The following is a 21,841-nucleotide window of genomic DNA, read 5'->3' as shown; positions in this document are numbered from 1 at the left end:
GGTTTTTATAACTAAATGTGATTCTTGGAAGGCATTATCAAGTCCCTCAGATCAAGAAACGGAACATCAAGGATTTCATTGTGCCACGATAGGCATGAATAAATGCAAAATTACTTGTTTACATGCCAACTGATTCTATAGTTTATATACTGGAATGCACTAAACCTACTAAAAAAAAAAAAAAAAACTTAATATAGAAACATGTCCCTGCATCTCCAAATACAGAGCAGATTTACATGGCAGCTGCCAGGAACTGACTTAGTGCTTAGCAAGTGATGGAATTATTGAGGGTTGTTATTGACTGAATTCCCAGCTGTGAGCTAGTTAATTTCCAGGGCAACATATTGATTAAAACATGGAAGGTTCTCTTCAGCTAACTCACCAGGTGTAGTTAATGTAGAAAAGGCTCCCTTTTCTGCACCTATAATCTGCTCAAGAATGCTTTTCTGCTGAGATTAGCAATTTTATGTGTTCTTATGTTCTGTAACATAAGATGTTGTGGGTAGGTTGCCAGCTGCTCTACACTGGGTCATATCATAGATATATATGCATTCTTCTTTTCCTTAAAGGGCATGTAATATTCTTCCAAATGCCAGGATGACTAAATTGAGGGATGAAGAATTCAATATGCTTAGTATCATCTCTCAAGACTGTTATCTGTGATACCAGCTTGATGGATGTGGGTCTTAGGGACTTATAACTCACTATATAAATGTTGATATACTGGGCATAGAAAAGTTAATCTCTGTATTAGACTGAAAATGGCACTCATTTTTTGTATTGGAAGGTAGCACTTTGCTACCTTCCTTGCATTTCAAAGAGGAGATCAGTAAAGCTTCCTCCTATATGGTTATGGATATCTACTTGATAAGAAGATACAGTTAGTGCATAGTCCTTACCTAAAGTTAGCTTTCAGCAGACGAGATGCAGTTTTTGAACATTATAGACTCAAAATGTGAAACTGTGAACTGGATTTAGTGTTCATCACAATGTTTGAGTTAAAGATCTTGGTTTAGATTCTTATAGAAACAGAGCTAAGCCATTGGATGTGGTAAGAAGCCATTCAATTATTTCTAATGGATCATTCTCTTATTCTAATTGTTTAACCTTGTATATACTAAGCAACCTTTTTAAGTTATCACACAGTTTATCAGCAACTCATTTTAACATTACTTAGCCATGTTAGCCTAACTGAGCCCAGTATAACAAAACCATAATTCACTGAACAGTGAGCAGCTATAAGCCATGCTTGCTGAGGTGCATATAAGTTTGCAGAACTGGGCTTTGCTTAACAAAAAAGAGAATAACAATAAATTCTTTTCTAATTAATTGTGCATAATTTCAGGCTGTCAGGTTCCTCTTAAAAATCTTCAGTGATTACACTTAATAGTTGATGCAAATACTGATTTGGGAGCTCTGATTTTAATGTCTCTTGACATCAGTGAAATGCAGTTTCTGTGCAAAATACATGTTTCTTCTTTGAATCACTGTCAGGATATCACTCTAGCATTCATTTGTTCCACACGTGTGTAAGGCAGATTGGTTGTGAATAACAGTTTCTTGGTGGACAGACTTGCCCCCTGTGAGTTCCTGAGTTCATCGTTGCAAGTTACTCATATTCATAGCTCCCTTATGTCTAAGAGGAATTCAGATGCAAGTAGTGTTTTCATAAGCACTTGCTATTAAGAGGAATTTTATCTCACACATAGGGGGATTTGTCCTCTGGCAGTGGTATCTTGTGACCAAAACATCTCATTGTGGAATAAATCATCATATTTTATATATCATAGCTTAGTGGCATTGGATTCTTTAAAAATTCTTCAGCAAAATATAGAATTAGGTGCAGCTTTTCAGTAATATGGTCCTTCAGGTGTTTTGTTTTTTCATGCTTTAAGGATATTAATTCAGATTTGTTAATTTATAAGTTGAAATGTTATTTCGTAATTTTTCTTTGTTAGGAATTTAGTCACAAAGCCACGCTCTTGGAGGATGGCAAGATCAAAACCAATAACAGCAGAATACTTCAGAATCCAGTTCAGTGGGTTAAAGAACTACTAGGAAGTGATATTTCAGTGACCTGGAAGTATGTGTGGAATAAGGTAGGCCTAATTTTTACTCCTAAAAATAGTAATAACAAATTGGAAGAATAAATTAACAAATGTATAATTTATAAGGTAAAAACATTCAGGAAATATTTTGACCCTTTTGAATCTCCTTTATAGTTCTTAAAGAACGTACAAGCCCAAATTAAGAAAAAAAAATTACTGTTAATGAATGAGCAGCATACAAAGATCTATATCGCCGCCCCCCCCCCCCCCCCCCCCCCCAAAATATGTAGCTGTATAATGATAAACTACCCAAAAGTGTTGAGAGAATGTGGAATGGCCACTCTGTGAGTTGTTGGTGCTTTTAAGGAATAGTTTTAAAAATGATTAAGAGACTGGCAGAAAAAATGAAAAGTTGTTAAGAGAATACAAAGTAGCAAACTTATCAAAACGTCAAGGTGCCAGGGACAAATGTTGCAAAAGTATTGGCAGAGTGTAGAGGACTTCCCAGATATGTTATATTTTTTCATTCAGAATTCAAATTACCAGAATTTTCACTTTATCTTGACAGACATAGATTAGGCTGTTAAGTGCATAAACCCGATTTTGAAAGATAAGTGAAATTTTTCCGCTTACTACAAAACCCACAAATAACTAAAATGATGAGTTATCCATTTAGATTTGTTTGTACAGGTTACGTATCTTGGGACACAGTTGTCAAAATTTCTTGTTGAAGAAGTGTCTATTTCTGATGACCTGGAATTACCATCACAACAAGGAGAGCCTGTGGGTATGTACCAGTTAAAATCTAATATTCGCCCTGACTGGAAGTAGCAGCGAGTGATTTCTAAAGAGCTTAAATTCCACAATTTTATTGCGTATTGATTTCTTCTGAGCTGCATGCTTACCACAGGTCCTGTGCTTGAAAAAAAGTAATGACAGAAATTACACTGGATCTTTAATGTAAAGTATACCTTTCTTTTCTCCCATAAAGTGGTTGAGTGAAGAGAATAATTATTGGTGATTTGGTGGCTAAGTAATTTTATGTTAAAAAAGATTCAATATATAGAGAAAGTAAAGCTTTTAATAACCTTATAATACTTGTTTCCTGTGATGGGAATTCAGATACACAAACATAATTTTCAGTCACACGTACACATTAACATCAAAATAAATAATCTGTGTTGGTGGAGATCCCAGTATGTCCAACTAACAGGAATAACTAGAGGAATATTTTATTCTCTAAAAATAAACAAATTGTAAGGAACAGAGCATATTAATTTGACATATGACACTGAGCAACTTTTGCAGAACTGCCATGCAGACTTAAGAATTTTGGCTTAATTTTGTTAAATAATGTGTTCCCAGGGAAACATGATCCCTTTGATAGCCAATGGCACTTATACTCGGAAAAGCTTTTGGGTGGTTGTGACTGGTTATGTTAACGTGATGAGTTAGTGCACCTCATGTGAGCTGGGGTACCAGCCTTGGTCTGTTCTTAACCTACTAAAAGTAAATTCAAATATCTTCATTTAAAATATCTAATTTGGTGTTTAAAACGCCATGTATTTGCGTCAGGCTAAGAGCATCCAGATGGTGAGTTTACGTTGCCTTGCTTCAGTAACTTTTTTTTTTCTCAATAATAGTTTAAGATGGCAGTGGTGCTTAATCATCAACCTTAGGTGGGAAGTTGAGAGAGGGAAAGCCAGAGATGGCGATCACACTGGAAAGTAGGTGTTCTCGGTTTCAGTTCCATTTCAGATGCTATATGACCACATATACACTGGGAAATTGAGCAGTGCCTTAAAAGTTCCAGAAGATGGTCAACCTGCACCATTATGTTGTGAGGACAGTTGTGGGCATTTAGGCACCTCCCAGACAATTTCCGGGCCTGTTTTGAGAGTTAGCATGTTCCAAGTGACGTTCCCAAAGAGCAGTTTGCCTGCGGCGAACCTGCTTGGAAGCATAGGAGAGTTTGTTAGCATGAATGTGAGCTATTCTGTGTCATTTGCCCAGGGACATTCCCAGGCACTATTTAATTTTCTAGTATGCTTAAACCCTGCGTGCATTTTATAAAGTAAAGGTTTATCCTGACTTTTTAAGGAATCGACCTTGTCTGTCTGGATTAATGAATTGTATTTTTTTTCTAGCAACCCAGAGCATTTTAAAAGAGAAGGCTGGGTCCTGATAATTTTAGCATTTTTTGAGGAGGAGAATCCTCCCCAACCCTCCAGCTTCCCATATCTTAGCTTAGTGTTCTGGTCACTGTTATATGAAGAGGATGGGGAAGTTGGAAGAAAATGATACAGGATGTAGTCCTGTTTCTTTCTAACCATCTTTTAAGAAAAAGAAGCAGCTACCGATGAATTTTGTACAGAGCCCAGTTTAGGAAGCATATCATAAGAACCCCAACCAAATCCAGGTCCCTAGGAAAGACAGATGGAGGAGTTCCTATTCTGTAGGTGCTGACAGCAGAAGAAAGGTACCAACTTTTCAGCTCTGTTAAGACTCAGGTACTTCCAGGTTTGTACAGCAGTAGAATTTTAGGCACCTAAGGAACATTAACGCAAAAAACCTGAAGAGCCCATGAAGTAAAGTCCAAGAGCAATGCAGATTTTTGGCAGAAAGCTTTAAGGGTTGCAATTTTGGAGTTAGTCATCTAAATCCTAACAAAATTTCACTTTAGACGTTTATGTCTCTGAATCTGGGCCTTTAGTCTCTCCTAGGATCATGCTCGTAGAAAGCTGTAATTACTCTATTCAAGTGTGAGAGAGAACTAAATATTAAGAAGATAAACAGTATTTCTAGGCTGTCTATATGTAAGAATGCAGAAGAAACTATGATTATGTGGCATGGAATTTATCCCTCTCTGTTTTCTAATACATGTAATAGAGACTTAATGTTTACCAAAAAATGGCCAAAAATAAACAAGGATTAAGAAGCAGGTGTCAGCTGAATAGCAGATGTCAGTTGCAGAGCAGATGTTGGTGCCAGAAATTTCACATTCAAATTTCAGTGAAGTGGCTTAAAATAATAGCATAATAAGTACACTTTTTTTAGTAAGTGTGATATGAGAATTCAGAATCTCCTTTCACTGGAAAACTCCAGTATTTTTGCCTTCATGCATTTGGAGGAAAACTGAGAAAGATAATGAATGTAGTTTAGTAATTTAGAAATACGGACACAAACTCAGAAACTTAAATTTAAAATTGCTTCTTTATCCAGATGTCATGACTTAAAGGAGCCTGACTAAGCATATCTAAATCTTTTGGACTGGATATTATTGAAACAGTAGTACATCATCACCATCAGTAATACTAATAATAACATGGGAGAGGAGAAGTGTAAAAAAAAACCCCAGCATCTGATAAATGTGTAACCTACACCAAAATAATCTATTAAGTACACAATGTCCCCGTTTATGTGACTGCAAAAGACAGGGAGATACACTATATTTACTTTATATTTCATACTTTAGATGAGATCTCATCTCATCTTTTACCCACAATATTTTTCCATCTCATAGGTATTTAAAAGTACTGTTGTTAGTGGAGTTCTGGCTTCAAAATGAATCTGATGGTGTTTGAATGCGTATTGTGTTCTCTTCTTTAAGACATATAGGCAAAACACTTAAAAGCATTTTCTAGTAATTATGACTTCCAGACATTTGCTTTAGGTAGTTACGTACTTTACAAAGAAGCAAATAGTTCTGCCCGCAGAATTTACAAAGCCCTGAATTTTCCAAAAGCTTTGCATACCATGACTGAAGTACAGGCTCACTCCAACAACACACTCATCCTTTCCAAAATCCTCTACCTACTGTTATTTGACCATCAGCTGATGATGAACATTTGACCATGACTGACTTGGAGTTTAGCTAAGTGGCTATCAAGAACCCAAAAAAATCCGCTCTTTAGGAACCTGGAAAGGGAAGAAAAAAAAACTCCCAAGAGCTATGTGTCATGTAAGCAAATTCTAATAGTTCAATTCTAGTAATTCAGTATCTGTATTTTCTTATCTGTAAGTCAGTTTCGTCTGAGACTGGCATATGGCTTCACAAGTGACTAGGTGACAGTCAGTGTGATCACACAGAATTGTAGATTAACGTAGGTTAGTTAGATGGGACCTCTGGACGTCTCTAATCCAATCTCTTGCTCAGAGTAGGACTAACTTCCAAGTTAGATCACGTTGCTCAGGGCTTGTCCAGCCAAATTCTGAATGTCTCCAAGGATGAACATTCCAGAGCACCTCTGCACAACCTGTTCCAGCGCTTAACTATGCTCATGGTGAATTTTTTTTCCATATATCCAGTTGGAATCTCTGTTGTTGCAACTTATGATTGTTGCCATTTTTTGCTCTGTACAGAAACCTTGTTTCCTTAGAAAACCGGGCTAAAAGTAAACAAATTGACTCCTAATTAGCAGCTTTAAACACTGGCTCTCTGGCATTTTTACTTTGTGAAACAAGTTGTAAAAGAAATCCTTCCATAATCAACCCATCTTCTTAATTCATCAACTACCCTATAACATTTTCATCTGCTTTGGTGGTCCTGTGAAAACAGAGAAGACTGAAACAAATAGAATTGTTGTAAATAATCTTCCTAGTACACATCCATCTTTTCCTATCTTACTTTTGAAAGCAGTAAACGAAAGGGAATGTGATAAACAGCAAGCGTCAAGAGGCAGTGGCTTCAGCTACTGCATCGCTTGAAACATTTCCAAAGAAAAAGATAGACTTTTGACACGGCACTCTAGTAGTGCCCCATGAATGCATGTAGAGACTACCTGATGATCCTGCCCACCTTAGTGAACGTTCAGACTGTATCACACTTCTGTTTTTTCTTTCAGGAGTGACTTTTGACAAAGCTTCTAAACAGAATTCAGTTTTTAAATCACCACACAGTAATAACCTGAGGGAAAGCTCTAAAAGTTGTTCTGAGGCTGCACATAAAACCCACTGAATGAGTCACAGCTCCTGTAGATGTTGCCAGTGCATGAAAAACATGAGCTGTTGTTTGTTCTATCAAATAGTTGTTCTGAGCTGAGCTGTAACTTGATTTGTGCTTTGTCCTCTATCTGGTTCTTCCAATTTGCACTTCATTGTTCTATAAACTGCAAGAATTTTAAATTAAGTACTCTTCTTTTAATTACCCGAGGTTGGCCCTGGAACTGTCTGATGCACTAACTTGACACACTAAATTCACAGTTTATAAAATGGTTCAAAATAATTTTAGGGAACTGTGCATTTTCGATGGAAATGAGTATGCAAGTGAATCATCGCATAATCAAGTATACAATAATTCAAAATGATATATTAAAAAAAAAAAAGAAAAAGAAACATATGGTGGGAAACTGCAACCTGCTAGTGATGCCAAAAAATAGTCTCCAAGTAATTCTTTTTTTAAAACAATCTTACTAGCTTTTAACAAAGGATATTAGTGAATACATTTGTTGTTGTTGGACACTGCTTCTGTAATCTTTATTGTAGGAAAGAACTGTTGTTCTTTATTGAGTAGACAAAGAAACATTACTTTCTCAAATTTAGCATTTTATCTAGTCTCAAGAGAATAGAGTAATAGTAAGTATGAATTAAATTCCAAGTTATTGCTATGCAAATTCTAGATATAGGCAAATGATGAACTGAACCTACAGATGGTTACATGGTGAGTAGCATCTGATATGTGAAGGAAAGAACTGTAGGCTGGGTGAGTATCAGAAGGTGATTTAAGCCCTCCTGCCACAGTTTTAGCTGTTCCGTGAAGCATCTGCAGTCAGTTTAATCCATTAAGTAATTTCTAAACTGAAATTATTTAATTATTTAATAAGAAGTTATAAATAGCCTTCAGATTTTCCAAAAGATAATAATTTAAAAAAAATACAGCATTCATAATTTAGGACCACCTGATAAATTATTTTTTTGGGGAAAAGGTATTTTCAGAATCTGCATGGGGGAGGACACAAAAGGGTCACAAAGCAATTAGCCAACAGTCTGTGCTAGCCTATACTGTTTAGGAGGTGAACATCTTAACTTTAGGTGTCTGACTGGCATGGCACATCTAACTCTTAGAATAAAGATCACTCCTTACTGATCTGTCCAAGGCGGAGACCTTGGACTCCAGAATTCACGGGTAGAAGAATCTATTGAAATAAAGATCTATATCACTTGAAGTGGATCAGGAACTGTGGAGAGCCCTGGATAAAAGCAGAGTCATTTTCAGGAAAAGAAATGTTGTAAGGTTTGGTCAGTGAAATATCCAGTCTTATAACGATGATCTGTCCACTGACGTATCTTTTTTTTTTCAAGATACCAGCTCTTAAACAGCTGAAAGAAAAGTTATTTTCAAAATCACCACAAGTATGGGAAGAATGAATCTGCCTCTGATCAGTGGCAGCCTTTTAAGAGTCCCTGGATCTAAAAATGCTGTTTTTGAGAGACATTGTCTGTCATGTCCAAGACCTTACTTGGTCTGTAGGGCTAAAGCCTACTGTGGTTCCTGGATTATAACTGTTCTTGTCTATTGTTAAGTTAAGTTCTTGAGAGGAGTGTGGAAAAGGTACAAGAAAATTTTAAGCTTTCAGAAGACTCTATTTTTTCCTAAAAACTTATTGTGGAATTCTAGATCAAAGACTGTCATCTTTAAGTGTGTAGTTCTTAGATCTTTGCTTATCCAAGTATAGCCTACCTCTAGGATAGCTGCACATAGCCAGATCCGTTTTACTCAGAAGAATAACATCTCCTGGGACTTTGTCCAGGTATCACAAATCAGTTAGACGTTTTCTGAAATATAGTGATAATCTTTACCTGTATTACTGAAGTATTGAAACTAGATTTACTAATACATGTTAATGACTCAAACATTTTGGCAGTTAAAATGCAAGCGCATTTCAATCCCTATTACAAATAATTTACAGCAGTAAAAAAGCTCTAAATTTCTTAACTACCTCTGGATGACTCCAACAATTTCTAATGTAGAAAAAGTAAGGAGGATAAAGATGCTATAAGTATGTTTAAAAAGTGAACTTTCAGAGGGTATTTTAGTGATCAGAGAATAGTGGCTCTGCACAGAAGCAGCGATCATTGGTGATTAACCTTTAGTCAGCTGGAGATTCTGATCTGAAATTTGTATTTTTGTGCCACTAGCTAGAATTCTCCTTAAATACCATTTTCAGGTTCTCAGCTACTGCAGAAACAACGTGTCATAAAGCTACAACAAAATGGGAACAAAAGTTGAAACACATTTAGAATGGTTTCAGAACTATTAGCCTAATACAGGTGCTAACAAAGACAGAAAAGCTATTGGCAAGCAGGGTGGAAAAAGTGCCAAGGGAATACATGTTTTCCTCTGATGTATACAAAAAGCTCGTTCTGATATTAATACCAATTGCAGTGATACTTCGTGTTGTGGTTCATGAAGGTGGCAGAAAAGTGAGAGCAGCTAACAGGACAGCAAAGCTGGTAAAAGGAAGAGAGCCTTCTTATGTGCATGCTGCCTGTCTATGTGCCTGAGGCAGTCAGCTTTGTTTTGGACAGTAGTATTGGAACAGTTCTCCACTGCTAACAGCCTGTAAGCTGCCTGCCTTTTGTAAGGGAATGAGAGTTAACAGATGTCAAAAAGGAGAAAGGAAACCTCAAAGCAAAGGGTTAAAAATAACAGTAAGCAAAGGAAGAGATGGAAGGAAAAAAAGCGAGAAAGAAAAATGAAAATGGGAAGGATATTAATCAGCTATCAGCTGATTAAAGTTGGATTCATTAGAAGGGAAAATGCTGACATTTAGTTTACAAAATCTTAATCCAATAGGTAAAACATGAATTTGCCCAAAGCAGTCAGCAAAGAGAGCCACCAACTGCTAAAAAGGTTATTTCAGTAGATTGATTTAGTCATAACAGTGTTACACTTTCAAATGTGATTTTAGAATTCTTGTAGATGAGTTAGAATATTGCAGTGAAGGCTGAAAGGACGAGGTCCGGTTTTGTGCATAGTCAGAGACCAGAGTCACTAATAATGGCTTTTTTGGTGGCAGTACTCCTCCTCTCCTTCCTAAAATCAGCTGAACCAAAATGGAGGGAATTACATGCTGAAATGTATACAGCTATTTTATTTCAGCAGACGTAGTGTCCATGAGCAAGTGAAGGTAGCCCTCTCCTCCTACATATAGATACTTTTCCTCTCATTAGATACTTTCCATCATTCATAAGTAAAGAATTACTCTTGGAGTCAAGGCGGAGGACTTGGTCTTTGAAAAGTTCTAGAAAACGTGAACTAGATTTATTTGGTGAGATTCTTAGATAACGGGCTCAAAGACTGTAATTTTTCAGGCACATAGGAGGCTAAGGATTGGGCTGCAGAGCACTCATGCCTGTATGCTTTCAGCAGAAGCTGTTTATTTCACCGTACTCACAAACCTCGGATTTCTAGAAACAAATCTAAAGAGGTTTGGTTTAAAGAGGTTGCAGGTTCCACAGTCTGTACCAAATGATCTAATGAGCTCTGCAAAACTTCTCAAAGGCTTTGTAATGTATAAACATAACTGAAATCTGATAATATCTAAGAGCTTTGCATTTTCACAGCAATTAATTGCAGAATTTTAGACCTAAGTTCATCATTAAAACAATCATATGCCATGTTCTCAAAGCATATATTTATTTATCTATATATATATTTGGAAAAATTCCTATGTGAAAAACCACTATTAAAAAAAAGAAAACACTTCCGAAAGTAAAAAAGGAATGGCTTTTCTCCTGTTATGGTTTCTCAAAATAGGTTGTTAAATTAACTTCAGACTTTGCCAAGAAATTTTCCTCTGCTTAGAAACAACATATGGACATTTCAGGAGGAAAAAGAGGCTTTTCCAACAAGTTAAAGGTGGTTGAAGTCACACCTGTCATGGGAATTACTATGGGAATTGGCAACAAGTATATTACTACATACTCTGTATTAAAGATGGCCTTTCAGCCAAGTTTATGCCATAATCATGTCTATGTATCAAAAAATCCTGAGACTTATTTCAAAGATCTTTTTTTCTGGAGGTGTTGTTCTTAGAACTATTCCATGGCTTCCCATCCAAGCATTCCTGTTTATACTATTTGACGCGTTACTTCTGGTTGTATATGTAGATTACTTCCTCTGGTGTGACTGACCACTATTCATAAAAGGTAAAGAGTTTGTGTGAGGAGCATTGTAATATAACCTCCTGGAGAGGACAGAAGTATTCAGTCTGTCAGTCTTTGCTTGTCGTAGTCTGGGGTACCTGAATATACCCTAGATAGCAGACTCCCTCATCTCCCTCATGCTTTTTGTTCCATTATGTATTGTATAATGGCATGAGCGTACTGAAGAGTCACTGGTTTAAGATACTGGATGAAACCCTATTGTCACTGAAGTCGGACGTTTTACTGTGAATGTTATGGGTATGGAAGTGTGTATATCCTCCTGTGCAAGGTTGTGTGCTTATGATTCTGAACACAAGTATCACTATTAGTAGTAATTCACCTCCCTGCTGCTTTGGGTGGTGAGCTCCTTGAAGTTGGGAAGTGGCAGGCAAATCCCCACTGAGCATGAGATGTAGACTTAAAAGAAGATATACTAGGCTTAAAAGATAAACTTTTTGGGTTTTTTTTTTTGGTTTTTGGGTTTTTTTTGCCATTGGGACCTATCAGTGTTTTCAGGTGCGTGAACATCATGTGTTGTATTCTAGAATCAGTGTAGGTGACACAATTGGAAAACCTTGGTGAAAGGGAAAGACTAACTTTTGCAATGTCACATTGTAGCCAAGGAATAAGTACAAGCTAAATGAACAACTGGTGTACCTTCAAACATGCTTTGTCTGCCTTGTAACGATCTGATTAGATCTGGCTGATCTAATCATCTTGAAATACTTACCCTATTTTGCCTCTTGAAATATTTGAATGTTATCTGAACACTGGTTTTGTTTTTTTAAAAAAACAAAAACAAAAAAACCCAGAAGCTAAACCTGCTTTTACAACAACCTTCCTTCTCTTGATAGCAACTGCTAAATAATATGACAGTTTTGTCCTCATGGACAGTTTCTGTGTTGTGCTGGTTGTGGCAGCTTAGCTGCTCTGATATTTTGTGCAAAGGAATTTAAGGGAAAAAATAGGGATGAAAGATGAACAAAATCAAATACCTCTGAAAACCCAAATGCCTTTTACATTCTTTACTGTTACGGAGAAAATGTCTTGTAATGTTTGCTACTGCTGTTTCTTTATACTGTTATTTTGTTACTGATTTTAACAGTGAAAACGAAAACTCAAGAGGGTCAGATTATTCTGCAGTGACACAAATGCCTTAGTTCAGGCATTGCAGTAGTTGTTTCAGTCCAGCAGATATTTAAATATTGCAAATATCCATTGTTCAATCCTGCAGTTTCTTGTATTCTAGTGTGTTTCTCCCTCTGTATATAGTCCAGTCAGGATAGTAGGAAGGGCATGGTGAGAGGGATTCCTTTATTTTTAGCAAGTATACTAAACTTACCCATTTGTGGAGATAAATGTGAAATTCAAGCAATGCTGAAGAATTGCATTTTTATACCTATTTCCACAGGGGCCATTATATAGTTAGGAACGGCTGGAAGCATTGATTTCTCACTCTGGGCACCAGGAAGCGTAATACTGCCCTTGTCTCAGCGAAGTCTGGGTGCAGTGTTGTGCCCGTACAACAGATTACATGGCTGTTACAGGATTCCTAGGACACAGGGATCTGTAAAGCTTTACATGCTTCTAAAGAGCTATTAATCTAGATAATAGTGCCAGGAATTTCTTTCCATTATTTTAATATAAACTTTCTAATCATTTGCTTTCCTTTTCAACAGGCTCTTCTGTCCAGTTCAACTCAGCAAATCTGATGCATTTTCTTCTATTCAATGAAATAGTAATAGTGCATAAAGATGAGTTTCTACCGTGTCATATAATGGAAAAACATTGGAATTTCTACAAAGAATGTGAAGATTTTGGATTTTAAAGAATTCTTGAGTGCGGAGGCGTTTCTTGCTTTGTCATCACTTAAAAGTAAACATTTGAACTTTTAGAATTAAATGTTTTGTTACCATCATTTTGATAAATCATTTGCCCAGCATTTAAAATGGACTGAAAGACTCCTTGGATAAATGAGGAACTGGAGAGTACTTTGTAGCAGGTAAGGATAACTGTCAGTATTGAATTGTGTTCTGTAGGATTATGAAACGGAGAAATAGACAAGGACCTGATTTACACTGGCATTCACTGAGAATTGTATTGCATGCTGATAATTTTTTATGTAACTCCACTGCTTTCCATGGCTTCATATCTGCCCGTGCTCAGTGTGGCTCCATGGAAGCAGATAGGTATCAACACTTGATAGTCACTTTTTACGCTTAACTTTAGAACCAATCTGCCTGAGCATATGCTATCGGAAATGGCTGCAAATGTTTGTGTATAACATAAGCTGTTAGGTTAGGCAAAAATCAAGGTGGACAGCTTTGAAAATCGCAAACAACTTTGCTTTACGTGATAGGGATATATGCAAACATTTGAGAGGAGATGTATGCTACGAGAGGTTAAAAGAAGAATCTTAACCAACTGAAGTGCTTAGACAGGGAAATTCCACTGATGTTCCAACCAAATACATCTGATAGTCAGAAAATGTGCTAGCATATGGCAGGAAATACAATGAGCTCATTTCTGGTAAATGAATTTTTCAATCTAAAAACATCTTAGATATTCACCCTGATCTCTGAAGGATTTCTATTTGTTTTAATTTTACAATATATGAGTCTGCCTCAGTAGCATATTTATACACATTTGTCTGTCATGAGAATTATCTCCATTCAAATTGCATTCTCACTCTTTCATTCTCTGGATGATAAGGAGAGCTGTAATAATCACACCTACTCCTCCTAACTCCAGTGAATGGGATGAGGAATGTCTCCTGTCAATATATAACAAGCTCAGCTAGCTATTTGGAGTGGGAAGAGCTGTTCTGCAGGAATTTTATTAGTGTCTCAAAGAGAAGAAGGTTTAGGGAGGAGAGAGGGTTCTGATGGGCAGGGCGTTAATACTGTGTCCTAGGACGCATGAGCAATCCTTACTTGATCAGACTGTAAGGATGAAAAAATGCAAACTGCCAGGAAGCCAAAAAAGTAAAAGGCTACTGAGTGATAGGTGTTTAAGAAAGGTCAGTTTCCACACAGAAAGAAGATGGAACGCTCTCACAACTGCTGCAGCAAAACAAACCTAAAGGCATATTGGTTTAAAGAAACTGTTCATTCAGATAGCTCAGAACACCCCTAGAAGAGGAGATTAGTTCCCCATTAAAACTGAAACATTTTTGACTGTTAAAATTACTACCAAATTACTTACTTATGGTGAGTTTGACATTTTTTCTTTGTTATAAGATATTTAATAAAATTAATATATAAAAACTGGAAGGACTTGACAGTAATACTTTTAGTCCGTTATATTAACATGATTATGTGACCTAAGGCAGTAAAGAGATGCAGTGTCAAAAAATCTGATTGATTCAAGATTGATGAAGAGGTAAAAAGGCATATTACATGAAAACTGCTGTCGCTTATTGACACCACATGCAAAAGTAAGTTGCAACTTTTTTTCAATATTTATGTAAACATCTTAAGAAAGGTGTTAGCTTGACTAACAAATATGGGATTCTACCTCCTAAATCTTCTTATAAGCATGAATTTTCCAAATTCTGCCTACCTGAATCTTTTTTTTAATGTAAAGACCCATTAAGACTTGACAAAAGTCATGCAATCATGAATAGGATGTTTTGTTTTCTCAATTTCAGTTTGTGCTTTCTAACTATACTTTTGCATAAAAATTTAAGCTGTTATTACAGGTCAAAGAGAAGCAACTAGCATTGATCCCAAGTACAGCAAAGGAATAGTGCCCCTGCTCACATGTGGCAAGCAGCAGTGGTTACTTCTCCCAGCTCCTCATGCTCCTTTCACTATTCAGTTCTCTTATTTAGTAGGCCACTTCTCTACTCCTAGGCTCTGAATTAGTGCAAATTTTTTGCAGAGCAGAATAAAGGAGAACAGGAATACAATGCAAAGAATACAAAAAAGCTGGCATTCTGTCTGCTGTTAATATCCAGATAGGGAATAAGAGGAGAAAGAGATGATGCAGGGAACAAAAGCCACGATTTCAGATTCATATTCCAGCTGATTTTTTTTATTTTTTATTTTTTTAACCAAGATGGAGTGAAAAAAAATCAGTTGGAAGATTAATACCAGTGAGGAAGAATGCAAGGCACAAAACAAAAAGCATGAGAGTGAGAAGGAAGATAAGCAGCTGGGAGGCAGACAAGAGAACATAGATTCATAGATTTTTAAGGCCAGAAGGGATCAATGTGATAATCTGACCTCCTGAATAACACAGGCCATAGGTTATGAAATGACATAAGGAAGGGAGACAAGAGGGAAAGAGACACTGAAACAAAGACAAAGGTACAGATAGCGCTAAGCTCACTCTAGGCAGAGGATCAGCACAAAACATTGCACCTTCTTGCTGCGCAAAGCTGACTTATTTAGGAAGAACTGATAAGGTAAGAGAAACATGGGAATAAAGGCCAGCTTTGGAAAGGTATTTAAAGTACTGTAAGATGCAAATATCTGGTGGTTTTTTGATGGTGGTGCCTATGGAAATTCTACCAAAAGTGGGGAGGGGGAAGAGGCAAAAGAAATACCAGAATAATGTTGCTAAGGGAATTTGAATAAATTCTTGGAGCAAGTTGGTAAGTATTTTATAAATATGACACACAAGTGAAGATTTTTTTTCTGGCTTTCAAACCTTAATGTTGATTGGGGAAAAACATCTATTCAAATGATTATGAGAATGAACAACTTATATATGAGGTTTAGGCTCTTTTTCTGGTCACCAGTCGTCAAGTCACCAGTCAGGTAGGAAATCATACAGACCATCTGGAATTTGAATGTTTAAGTTTCTGGCCTTTTTTTTTTTTTTTTTTTTTTGTAAAATAGTATTAGCGCTATTATGATCTAAGCCTATTTGTAACATAATTTTTATATGTGGAAATAATATCTTTTATTTGCTAATTTACCTGGAAAAAATAGATGAGTTTTGAGGCATATAAGCCCTTTATGTATACAGAAACTTTAAACATTGCTCCATAGACTTAATAGCTTAATAGTATGGACTGAGACTTAAAAGCTGCAGTCAGCTGAAGTACATGGACTAAAATGTGGCTTTTGAAATGAACCTGTTAATGGTGAGGAGACAATGGGAAGTGATAACAAGAGGAGTGATATTTTATTTTTATGTCATAATGGAAGGGTGCCAGTGCAAACAAAAAGATGAATAAGAAGCTTAAATGTGATACAGGAAGAGGGTGAAACAGTTAAAAGATGGGACTGATTTCAAAGAACTTTAAAATTTATATACTTTTTTTTTCTTTTGGTAAGTTTTTGGCTTTGTCCCTGGGAGAAAGTTTTACCAGTTTTACCAGTTACACCAATATTATTATAGCAGTATAATCACTGGGTGAATTGTCCAGCAGGCATTTGCTTATGTTACTGTGGAAGGAACACAGACATAGTTAAATATAATTCAGTTATAGTGATTTAAGCAATTAGTATCCATCAACTGAGCTGTCATAACTGTGAGGTCTAGGCTAACAGAGCGGACAGATGTGCACTGGAGGTGTCTTCTGAAATTCCCACTCAGTCGGTGCTCCAGGGGCACTGGCCTACCGAAAGCGTGCTAGCGCTCCCGTGGTGAGCCTAGCAGCAGCTTAAGCTGAACTCACAGCACCGGCTTATGTCTGGGACTAGTTGAGGAACTGGAATAGGCCAGTGCAAAGGTGGGTTATTTCAGTATAAGCAGCGCTTTAAATCTAGACCGCAGTTTAAGAAAACGACAGCCACAGCCATGGCCCAGTTCCTGCCGCAACCAGGCACCGCCTCAGCCCTGCCTGGCGCAGGGAGCCCCGCCGCCACCCGCGGAAGGGGCTTCCCGGCGGGGAACAGCCGCGGCGGCTCCCTCCCAGACCAGACGGCTACGTCCCTCTGCTCTCGCCCGCTCCTTACCCTTCCGCGTTTCCACAGGGCAGCCGACCGGAGGCAGCGCTGCCCCCGGGCAAGGCTCTCCTGCAGGGGCGGGCAGGCGCGGAGCCCGGGCGGCCCCGAGCTGCGGGCGGGGGGCGGCCGCCGCCAGAGCCCCGGCCCCACTGCGGAAGGCGAGGGCGGCCGGCGGCTAAAACCGCCCGGTTTGACCCCCCACCCCGGGCGCTTCCCGTCCGTGGCAGCCCGGGCGAGGGGCACCGCCCGTTCTCGCCAGGCCGGGTCGGGCCCCTTCGCCTCGCCTCGCCTCGCCTCGCCTCGCCCCGGCTGTTGCAAAGCAGCAGTTTAGTCCCGCGCTTCCTCCTCTGCCTCCCCGTTTTCTCGATGGCAGCAGTGGGGGAGGCAGGTCCGCGCCGCTGGGCGGGGGTTTGCACGTGGGCAGCGGGCGGACGAGGGGCTGCGAGCCCGCGGGAGCGGCGGCGGCGGCGGCGGGCCGCCCGCCGGGCAGCGCTGCTGCCCGCCCCCGCCCCGCCGCTCCGCTCCGCTCCGCTCCCGGGGACCTCGCCGCCGCCTCCCGCCAGGTTGCCGGGCGGGCGGCGGCCCCTCCTTTCTCCACCACGTCATGGGTGCTGCTGTGTGGTCGCACACGCTCGCCCGCTCTCACTCCGAGCGGAGGAGCGGCGGCAGCGCGCGTCCTGCCAGCAGCTGCCGCCCGCGCCCGGCCCGGGACGGGACGGCCCCGCTCCGCCGCGGTGAGTGCGCGGGGGGGGGGGGGGGGGAACATCCCGCCGGGCCGGGCCGGGCCGGCCCTTCCCGGACAGCGGGAGCGGGGCTGCCGCGGGGAGCCCGGCCCGGCACAGCCCGGCCCGGCGGCCGCGGGGCGAGGCGCGGCGCGCTGCGCGCAGCCTCAACTTTTCGCGCTGAAAGGTGCGTTGGGCAGCGGCTCCTGCCTGTCCCCTTCTCCTCCTCGCACGGCCTCGCCGCTCCCTTTCGGAGCCGGCAGTCTCCGCGCTGCCCCGCGGCTGGCGCAAACTTGGAGGCTCGGCCAGCGCCGCGGCGGCGGAGTTGGGAAAAGAGGAAAAGCGGGTGCCCGCGGAGGGGCCGGCGGGGCGGGGGGCGCCGGGCGGGCTGCAGGCTCTGCCGCGTCCCTCCGCGGGTGCGCAGCGAGGAGGGGGCAGGCGGCGGCCGAGCGCGGCCCGCGGGCGGGGAGCCGCCCGGCGGGGCTGCGGGCTGCCCGTCCGCGCCGGCCGGCGCTCCGCGGGGGAAGGAGCCCGCCGAGGTCGGGGCTGGGGGCCGCCGGGCGGCGGAGCAGCCTGCTGGCGGCGGCAGCGGGGCGCTGCCGGGGAGCTCCGCCGAGTGTCCTCAAAGTTAATTACAGGGGAGTGCTACGGGTAGGGGGAAAGGGCGGGGGGGAGCGCTAGTGATTTAACAGGCTGCAGGCAGGTGTGCGCCTGGACTTCAGACACATGCTGCGGACGCACCCATAGCCTGATTCGCAGTAGGTGTGCGCAGCTGCTAGAGCCAGAGGCTTTTCTTGAGCAGCAGCAGTCAATTATATCAACTTAACGTGTGGTTTTGTAACAAACCCAATGTGTTATGCTGTTGGCTGAAGTTTCTTATGTTTTGTCATCTCTCAGGAAATTGCTAAAAAAAGTACTGTTGGTCCGTTACTTTGTTTAATGTGCTGAGTACACCTCTCTTTCCTTTAGTGCAAGAAGGGTATTTTTTCTTGCAGGGAAACAAAAGTAAAAACACTAAGAAAGAAAAAACATTTTCCCTCAAGAAGAGAAAGTAACAGTTTGTGTCTCTTTATGGAGTGAACCTGACTGACTGGTCCTGGAGGAAAGCTTGTGGAGTGAGACTTTAAGGGGAGATTTCCTTGAAATTTTATGTAATGATGCCTTTTGAGCAACTATTGCAGTGTGTTCCACCTGAGGATCTGCTCTCTTGAATGTCCTCTAAATTGTTCCAAATGTCTAGTCCATAAACCAGCATGTTAAAATAAATTTCCTTAACTCAAAATTAATTGATTTACTTCCATTTTTTTTTGCTAAAAATTTGATAACCTGGAAGAGAGATGGCTGAGGGGAGATGTGGTAGATAAACTTCTCACTGGAGTGAAGGTGGTGAATCAGCAACAGTTGTTTGCTGTTTTTCAGGGCAAGATTGCAGCAGTCAAATGACACTAAAAGATGGAAGATGCAAAACATGCAGAAGAAGGTGTTCTTTTACACAGTACCCGGGCCAGCTGTAGAATGCTTTGCCCGGCAGTCTTTTGGATATCAGAAAATGTACATGGGTTCAAAAGCAACTGGACAAATTCTTGGAGGAAAAATACACTGGTTACTCCAGTATAAAAAGATGTAGCCCCATGCAGTGGCTTTATAAACTTCTGAGCCATAAGTGAATGGAGGCTGAAAGAATATGTGGAGAAAATGTTGGAATGTACTTGCCTTGTTTCTGTTCTTTCTCCTCTTCCCAAGCATCTACTTTTGGGTACTCTGGGACAACATCCTGGGCTGGATGGGCCCTATATGTGGGATCTAATGTGCCTCTTCTCTCATACAGGTAGCTTTTCCAAGACAGTTATTGAAAGGGAAGTGAAATGCCACTGCATTTGTGCATCTATGACTTTTGGTCTTATCTACCTGAGACTGGTGAGTTTTAGTTGAGCTTTTGTGCATTTCTGTACATGCTGTCTACCTGTAAAGGCATTTAAAGATCATTAACAATGCTGTCTAATGCTTTTTTGATGCATGAGTCATAAAATGGGCAATTATGAAGGACTGCAACTTTTTGAAAAGCAGTGATGTAAGGGAAACCTGGCTATGTTTTGCATTGCTGAGGTTGACACAGTGCTTGTTATGCTGGGATTATAGTGGGGATGCAGGAAAGGGGACTGGACACTGAAATCCACTTGAATTATGATTCCCTGAACTTTCTGGATGACGGCCTTTATTTCTCATGCTATTTGTTGGCTTAATATGAGCAAATTATGCTAGTTAGCCACCAGTCTGTCTGTTATTATTGGCTTAGACTGGATCTCTGAAATTCTTTAGAAGTAGTCCAGGTGACCTAGGAAGAGTTAAGCAAAGATAAATTTCAAAAAGTACAAAGGGTCAAGCCAGATGCCATCATTAGGTATAAAGAAACTGCTAAGTGCTAATGTATGGGATTCGGAGAGGCCAACAAGATGTTGAAACTTTTGTTGAAAACAAACATGCAAGTCCGGAGGTTGTTGGTCACACAGATCTTGTCTGTCTGTCAGCTCATTAGCCTGGCCAGCTGTGGTTGAGGGAGTAATTGGGTCCACAACAAACAGTATAATTTCAAGAAAAGTACTTATGAGAATGGTTCTTCCTTGTGGTAGTTGTACGTCAGTTAACAGAACAGAATTTTCAGACTTCAGCTGAAAGATTTCAGGAAAGGTAGACACAGGCAAAACAGAGATTTTAGAAGCGTCTTAGCTGTTGCTCAAAGCTAGGAGTTGAACATTGGAGAGGTACTGACATAACTGCTAGGCCCTTATTCTTGGTAGTTACTGTGTACATACACAACAAACAATGCAACTTCAGGTAGAAAGATGGCAAAGAATAGGGGCTGTCTTGATGCATGATCTCCAGGCCATCTGATGGAATACGTTTGGTCTGGTCTACATGATGGTGCTAAAAGGACTTTAGCAGGAGTTTATGATGTCTGCCTAGCTGTTACAGCTACAGAAAGGCATGAGAAGTCACACAGTGACTATTTAGTATTTGAGGTTTCCCAGGAAGTATCAATAGGATAGGAAATAAGAGATGCAGCAGATGAGTCAAAAAAACTCGTTTCTGGAAAATAAACTGTGGGGCACCATATCCGGCAAGGGAGACAAGTTTTGTATAACTCTGTCAACAAGTCAAGGCTCATCAGGTCTCTTGCTGAAAAATTAAAAAAGTAACAGCAGTTCACGTGGATTTGCAACGTGACAAAATGCTGTGTGCGGGTCTCTACTTCAAATATTAGAAGGACAACTGTGAATCAATTGGAGTTCTCAAATCACATCATACAAAGACAGATACTTTAAATAAAGTGGTCATTCCATGCCCCAGATGATGGAGTACGAATCAGCCCTAATCACTGTTGAAGACATGGATGTCCTTGTGCTCCATCTTATTGTTTAGCAGTGGTATGGCTTGCCTAATATGTCAGGAAGTTAGCCCGCAGGCCTGGGCAGGATTCACTGACATTAATAAAGGACCTTTTCCTTTTGGGCTGATGTATGCAGAACATGAGTGATCTGCATGCCTTTTTGTGATGCAGCATTGTTTGATGGAGGTCTTGTTGTATGTTTATTTTTCAGGCAAGGAAAAGTTGGCAGCCCGAATCTCGTGCAAAAGTAGCACAGTTATCTGAAGACCTTTTCTGATTTTGCACATGCTGGAAGCTTTTATCTGGTAGGATGTTCCTGTAATCTTTGTAATTTCCACGTTCCTAAATTTTTATCAACTAATAGCATTGATACAATTGTCAGCTGTTTCTTCCCCCATGACACCACAGAGGTGTCAAGTTGACCCCAGTCAGCTACTGTCATGCAGCAGTGTGTTTGATGTGTATAGGGAGTACCGAAGGTTAAGCAGGAATTCAGACACTATTCCTGCCCTATGAATTCACTGCACTAGATCCATCAAGCAGCTATGTCAGGACTGCTGGTTCCCAAGAGAATTTGAATATTAGAGGATGTGTGGATCTGCAGTACCCAAAACTCTCTTTGGAGGTTATGAGAGT

General features: G+C 40.4%; 2 protein-coding genes across 11 annotated transcripts in view; both read left to right on the top strand.

The window, feature by feature from the left end:
- Window positions 1–13,023, top strand: part of LOC104152985 (ankyrin repeat domain-containing protein 31) — a 60,933-nt gene extending 47,910 nt beyond the window's left edge. Inside the window, exons 23-25 of the mRNA XM_068926375.1 lie at window positions 1,959–2,099; window positions 2,739–2,835; window positions 12,875–13,023. Of these exons, the coding sequence (XP_068782476.1) occupies window positions 1,959–2,099; window positions 2,739–2,835; window positions 12,875–13,023 (387 nt within the window). The remainder of the gene's footprint in view (window positions 1–1,958; window positions 2,100–2,738; window positions 2,836–12,874) is intronic.
- A 4,681-nt stretch (window positions 13,024–17,704) lies between these two features.
- LOC138064125 (beta-1,3-galactosyl-O-glycosyl-glycoprotein beta-1,6-N-acetylglucosaminyltransferase 4-like) overlaps window positions 17,705–21,841 on the top strand; it is a 59,832-nt gene continuing 55,695 nt past the window's right edge. For all 10 annotated transcript variants that reach the window (XR_011137392.1, XR_011137393.1, XR_011137386.1 and 7 more), the window contains exons 1-3: window positions 17,705–17,829; window positions 19,646–19,734; window positions 21,417–21,510. The gene's annotated coding sequence lies outside the window, so the exon portion shown is untranslated. The remainder of the gene's footprint in view (window positions 17,830–19,645; window positions 19,735–21,416; window positions 21,511–21,841) is intronic.

This window comes from Struthio camelus, chromosome W, assembly GCF_040807025.1.
Source record: "Struthio camelus isolate bStrCam1 chromosome W, bStrCam1.hap1, whole genome shotgun sequence".
Lineage (NCBI taxonomy): Eukaryota > Metazoa > Chordata > Aves > Struthioniformes > Struthionidae > Struthio > Struthio camelus.
The sequence above is the reverse complement of the archived record's forward strand: the minus strand, read 5'-3'. Positions and strand labels throughout refer to the sequence as shown.